Source organism: Stenella coeruleoalba (assembly GCF_951394435.1).
Source record: "Stenella coeruleoalba genome assembly, chromosome: 16".
NCBI classification, from domain to species: domain Eukaryota; kingdom Metazoa; phylum Chordata; class Mammalia; order Artiodactyla; family Delphinidae; genus Stenella; species Stenella coeruleoalba.
This window is the reverse complement of record NC_137162.1, coordinates 30,859,608-30,864,491: the sequence shown is the minus strand read 5'-3', so window position 1 is coordinate 30,864,491 and position 4,884 is coordinate 30,859,608. Positions and strand designations below refer to the sequence as shown.

The 4,884-nt window shown below is 42.0% G+C and overlaps 1 protein-coding gene across 1 annotated transcript; it reads left to right on the top strand.

The window, feature by feature from the left end:
- The first annotated feature begins 2,777 nt into the window (after window positions 1–2,777).
- Window positions 2,778–3,351, top strand: LOC307175217 (large ribosomal subunit protein uL22-like). Its single transcript, XM_079900127.1, has one exon. The coding sequence runs from the start codon at window positions 2,786–2,788 to the stop codon at window positions 3,317–3,319; it is 534 nt and encodes a 177-aa protein (XP_079756253.1). The 5' UTR covers window positions 2,778–2,785; the 3' UTR covers window positions 3,320–3,351.
- Window positions 3,352–4,884: the final 1,533 nt, after the last annotated feature.

Here is a 4,884-nt window from a genome sequence, read left to right as displayed (position 1 = left end):
GACTAGTTATTTCTTAACTTTCTCTAGTTTCGTAAAGTGGAAGCTTAGATTATTGATAGATCCTTGTTCTTTTCTAATATATACATACAATGCTATAAATTTCCCTCCAAGCACTCTTTTTGCTACATTTCACAAATTTTGATAAGCTGTATTTTCGTTTTCATTTAGTTCAAAATGTTTTTTAAATTTCTCTTGAGATTTCTTCTTTGACCCATGTATTGTTTAGAAGTATGCTATTAAATCTCCAAATATTTTGGAATTTTCCAACTATCTTTCTGTTATTCATTTCTAGTTTAAGCCCATTGTGGTCTGAGAGCATACTTCTATAGGATTTCTATTCTTTTTTTTTTTTTTTTTGCGGTACGTGGGCCTCTCACCGTTGTGGCCTCTCCCGTTGCGTGCAGGCTCAGTGGCCATGGCTCACAGGCCTAGCCGCTCCGCAGCATGTGGGATCTTCCCGGACCTGGGCACAAACCCGTGTCCCCTGGATCGGCAGGCGAACCCTCAACCACTGCGCCACCAGGGAAGCCCGACATTTATTTTTATATGAACTTTCCAATCCCTTTGTCCAGTTTATTTTTTTTAGATGAAACAAGATTGGCAAAATGTTGATATTTGTTAGATCTGTGCATATGTGAAAATTCCATCATAGAAAGCTTTGTAAAAATTACTTGAAAACCATAACAGAGTTTCTGACACATAGTAAGGGATAAGCCATCATCATCACTGTCATCATCAAACAAGACAGTTGTGGGTCTTTGTGTCTCCTCCATCTTCAAATTCTTCCTCTCCAGACACTCTGTCCCATTATTTTTTTTTCTTTAATTTTTTTTTTTTTTTTGGCCTCGCAGCTCGGCTTGTGGGATCTTAGTTCCCCAACCAGGGATTGAACCTGCACCCTCGTCAGTCAAAGCACAAAGTCCTAACCACTGGACCGCCAGGGAATTCCCCACTCTTCCACTTCACGGTTTAGTCATATTTGACTCTACTGATTGTTGACTCCTTGTGTCTTTCTCTGTCTCTGGCTTCTGGGCCACCATCTCTCCTGGTTTTCCTCCAATCTCTCTGATCTCTCATTCTGTCTCCTCTGTGGACAGGTGTCCTCCTCCGGCTCCATATACATTGGTGTTTCCCAGGGTCTCAGATCTGCTTCTCTTTCAGTCTATACACCGTCATTGGATGATCTCTTCCAGGCAGTCTAAGTTCAATTACCATCCAAATCCTGCTGGCTCCAAAATCTATAATCCCAGTCCAGTTTTCTCTCATGCGTTCAGAGACATATCTCCAACTTCTGGCTAGATACTTAAAACTCAGTGTTTCCAAAACTGAAATTTATAAACTGCTTCTGAGAGTCCCCATCTTGGTGTAGGCACCACCACCTACCCACCAACCACCAAACGGCCTAAGCCAAAAGCCTGGGTCATCCTCCCCTCCTCCCTCTCCTTCATCAGCCAGATCCAGTTCCCACATCCAAGAGATATGACTTTCTTGCTGCTTTGATTGCATTCCCTTCTCTCCATCCCCACTGCGTTACATCCTAATTCAAGCCCCCATCACTTCTTCTCTTCTTCTCCTAACTCAAGCCTCCTAACTGGTCTTCCTGCCTGGAGTCTGTCCCTCCAATATGTTCTCCACCAGAATGACTTTCCAAAGCAAAATAAGCATGTTCTTTGCCTGTTTCAACCCCCTCAATGAATCTTCATAGTAGGTTTTAATCCCTAATTACCTTGTGGTATTTGCCTTCCCTTCCTCACCATCCTCTCTCTCTGCTCCTCTCCACCCCCCAAACAACCACCCTCACCTTAAAGCATATTTATAGTTCCCATGAATGGGTCTTGCTGTTTCATTTAGCCTCCACACTTCTGCACCTTTTGCTCCCTATGCTGGCACTGCCCTCCCTCCCTTCGTTCAGGACTCCAGTCAGAGAGCCTCTCTCTGGGCACTTTCCCAGCATAGCTCCCTCCCATTTCCCCTCCCCCACCTCTTGCTACTCCAGCTTGCATCACTCTATGATGGATTCAATCATCCGTCTCCTCCATGGAACAAAGAGCTCCTGAGGGCCCAGACTGCGCCTATGGACCATTGGACCCGACTAACTGGCACATCACAGCTGCTCAGAAAATGTTGGCCAGATAAGTGAAGAGATGCTTACAGATCAGGAACAGAGGGACAGAAGAGGCAGAATTTGAGAAAATGACAGGAGTGTTTGTTTGCTTTTAGTCATGGGGTGGAGCTCCTGGGCAGCACAATTTCCTTTTTAACACTCAAATGTTGACATTTTAAATAAATACATAGTTTATGTACAGCTATATTAAATAAACATGTAGGTTTAAACTAAATCAGTTATTTTCTTTTACTTGATTCTAGGATAAACAAATGGTGGCAGGGACCAAAAAATTACGAAAAGCTATAAGGCAAAAACTTAACATTAAGTAAATTCATTTTATGATGTGGGAAACACATGCAATATAATATTTAATGAAAAACCTCAACTCAAAACTACATATGGCTCTTCCAAGTGGTGAATCCTCTGGTTATCGCTGCCATCCTGGCCTTGGCGGTGCCGATTCTGAGACCCTCGGGAGGAGGACTCTCGCGGCTACTGATTTCTCCCTGGGAGCGGCTTTCTGTGCGGGGAGACGTGTCGGAGTCCCACGCTTGGTGTCCCGGTGCTCTCGGGCCTCAGCGGGGCACGATGGTTGGGAATGGGGCTGGCTGGGGGTACAGGCAGGCTGTGGTGGTTCCCGACTCCGGAGGTCCGGTGTCTTCGCGGTGACCTCTAAAAATGGTTCGCTATTCACTTGACCCAGAAAACCCCACAAAATCATGTAAGTCGAGAGGTTCAAATCTTCGTGTTCACTTTAAGAACACTCGTGAAACAGCCCAGGCCATTAAGGGTGTGCATATCCGAAAAGCCACCAAGTATGTGAAGGATGTCACTTTAAAGAAGCAATGTGTGCCATTCCGTCATTACAATGGTGGAGTTGGTAGGTGTGCCCAGGCCAAACAGTGGGGCTGGACGCAGGGTCGGTGGCCCAGAAAGAGTGCAGAATTTTTACTGCACATGCTCAAAAATACAGAGAATAATGCCGAATTTAAGGGCTTAGATGTAGATTCTCTGGTCCTTGAGCATATCCAGGTGAACAAAGTCCCCAAGATGCGGCGCAGGACTTATAGAGCTCATGGTCGGATCAACCCATACATGAGCTCTCCCTGCCACATTGAGATGATCCTTACTGAAAAAGAACAGACTGTTCCTAAACCAGAAGAGGAGGTTGCCCAGAAGAAAAAGATATCCCAGAAGAAATTGAAGAAATAAAAACTTATGGCCTGGGAATAAATGCTGCAAAAAATAAATGCAAGTAAAAGTAAAAAAAAAAAAAAAACCAAAAAATTATATATGATATAGTGTATATCTTAGCTAAAAATGCAGGCTCCACAGTCAGATTTAGGTTTGAATCCCAGCTTCTTACTTACTACTGTGTGGTCTTGGACAAATTTCTTTACTTCTCTGTTCCTCAGTTTCTTTTACTGTTAAATAGGAATAATAAAATTTCTGCCTCATAGGGTTATTATGAAAATTGTATGCTTTCTAAAGGGTTTAGAACAGTAGTTGGCCCTGGTAACCATTCAAGAAATATTAATTAAACAATAATGATAGCTAAATGTTGTTTATTATTATTAATATATTAATAATGTTGTGAACTATTATTATTAATATAATATTATAATATATTATATTATACATTATTATGTAATGTATGACATATTATTAATATATTATAATATATTATAGTTATTCTATAATATATTGCAATTAACTGTTATTATTCATAAGTATATCTAATTATACTTGTAAATATATTATTGATCAGTCTATCACAGAAAAAGAGCCTGGAAGGAAATATACCTAAATATGTGGAATTAAGATTATGGATGACTTTTCTTCTTTTAACTTTTCTAATGAAAAAATATCTATTAATTTTATCATGAGAAATAAGTAATATTTTTTAAAAGAGAGCTCATTCTATCTGCAAAAGCATAAGACTTCTGTTTGAACTATAGACCACCTTGGCCCAGGGTTTCTCACGGCCTAGTTTAAGAACCACTGCTGCTCCGACACTCCTCACTCAGGCTTGCCCCAGGTAGTACAAGGCCATAAAGGGCTAGCCGTCCCAGCAGGCCCAGATTCCCATGTGAGTTGCTTGGTAACTGGGTAAGAAATCTGAGCGTGCTGTCCTAGGCAGCCTGTGGACTGACAGTAGGGTTGGGGTGCAGGTCCTCTGAGAGCTCTGAGAGGGCTATTGCCTCCTGGAGCTTTCTCTGGAGGGAGAGTCTTCTTCCTCTGAGACTGGCACTCCTCAGCCTCCCCCCACCAGCAGTTGGACTTGGGTCCTCAGAGCAGGGCTCAGGTCAAGTAGCTTGGGACCATTAGCTTTGTGGGTACATGATCTCCTCCTCACCTGGCACTTTCTACTTTTTGATGTCTTTGAAGTCTGCGCCATGACTGGCCTGATCAAAAGCTCCATTTCTGTTTAGACTTTCTGCAAGTCCTTTGCATCCCTGTTCTTCTGTGATTTCCATTGGCTTAAGGCCACTTCCCTTTCCAAGTCTGGCCAACCTTCTGGCAGAAGTCCCTCTACAATCAGCAATCTAATCTTATCATATAATATTATATATTATATAGAAATAATACATATTATTTAAAATCATATACATATATCTTTTTTCACATTCCTAGTTTTTCATTCTAAGAAATTCTCAGCCACTAGAAAACTCTACATACATTCACTGAAATTTCCTCCTGATTGTGTAATATCCCTCCTCAAATTGTTCAAGTGCCCAAGTAGCTGAGCAGAAAAGGGCCCCAGTTCTGCTGCCTCT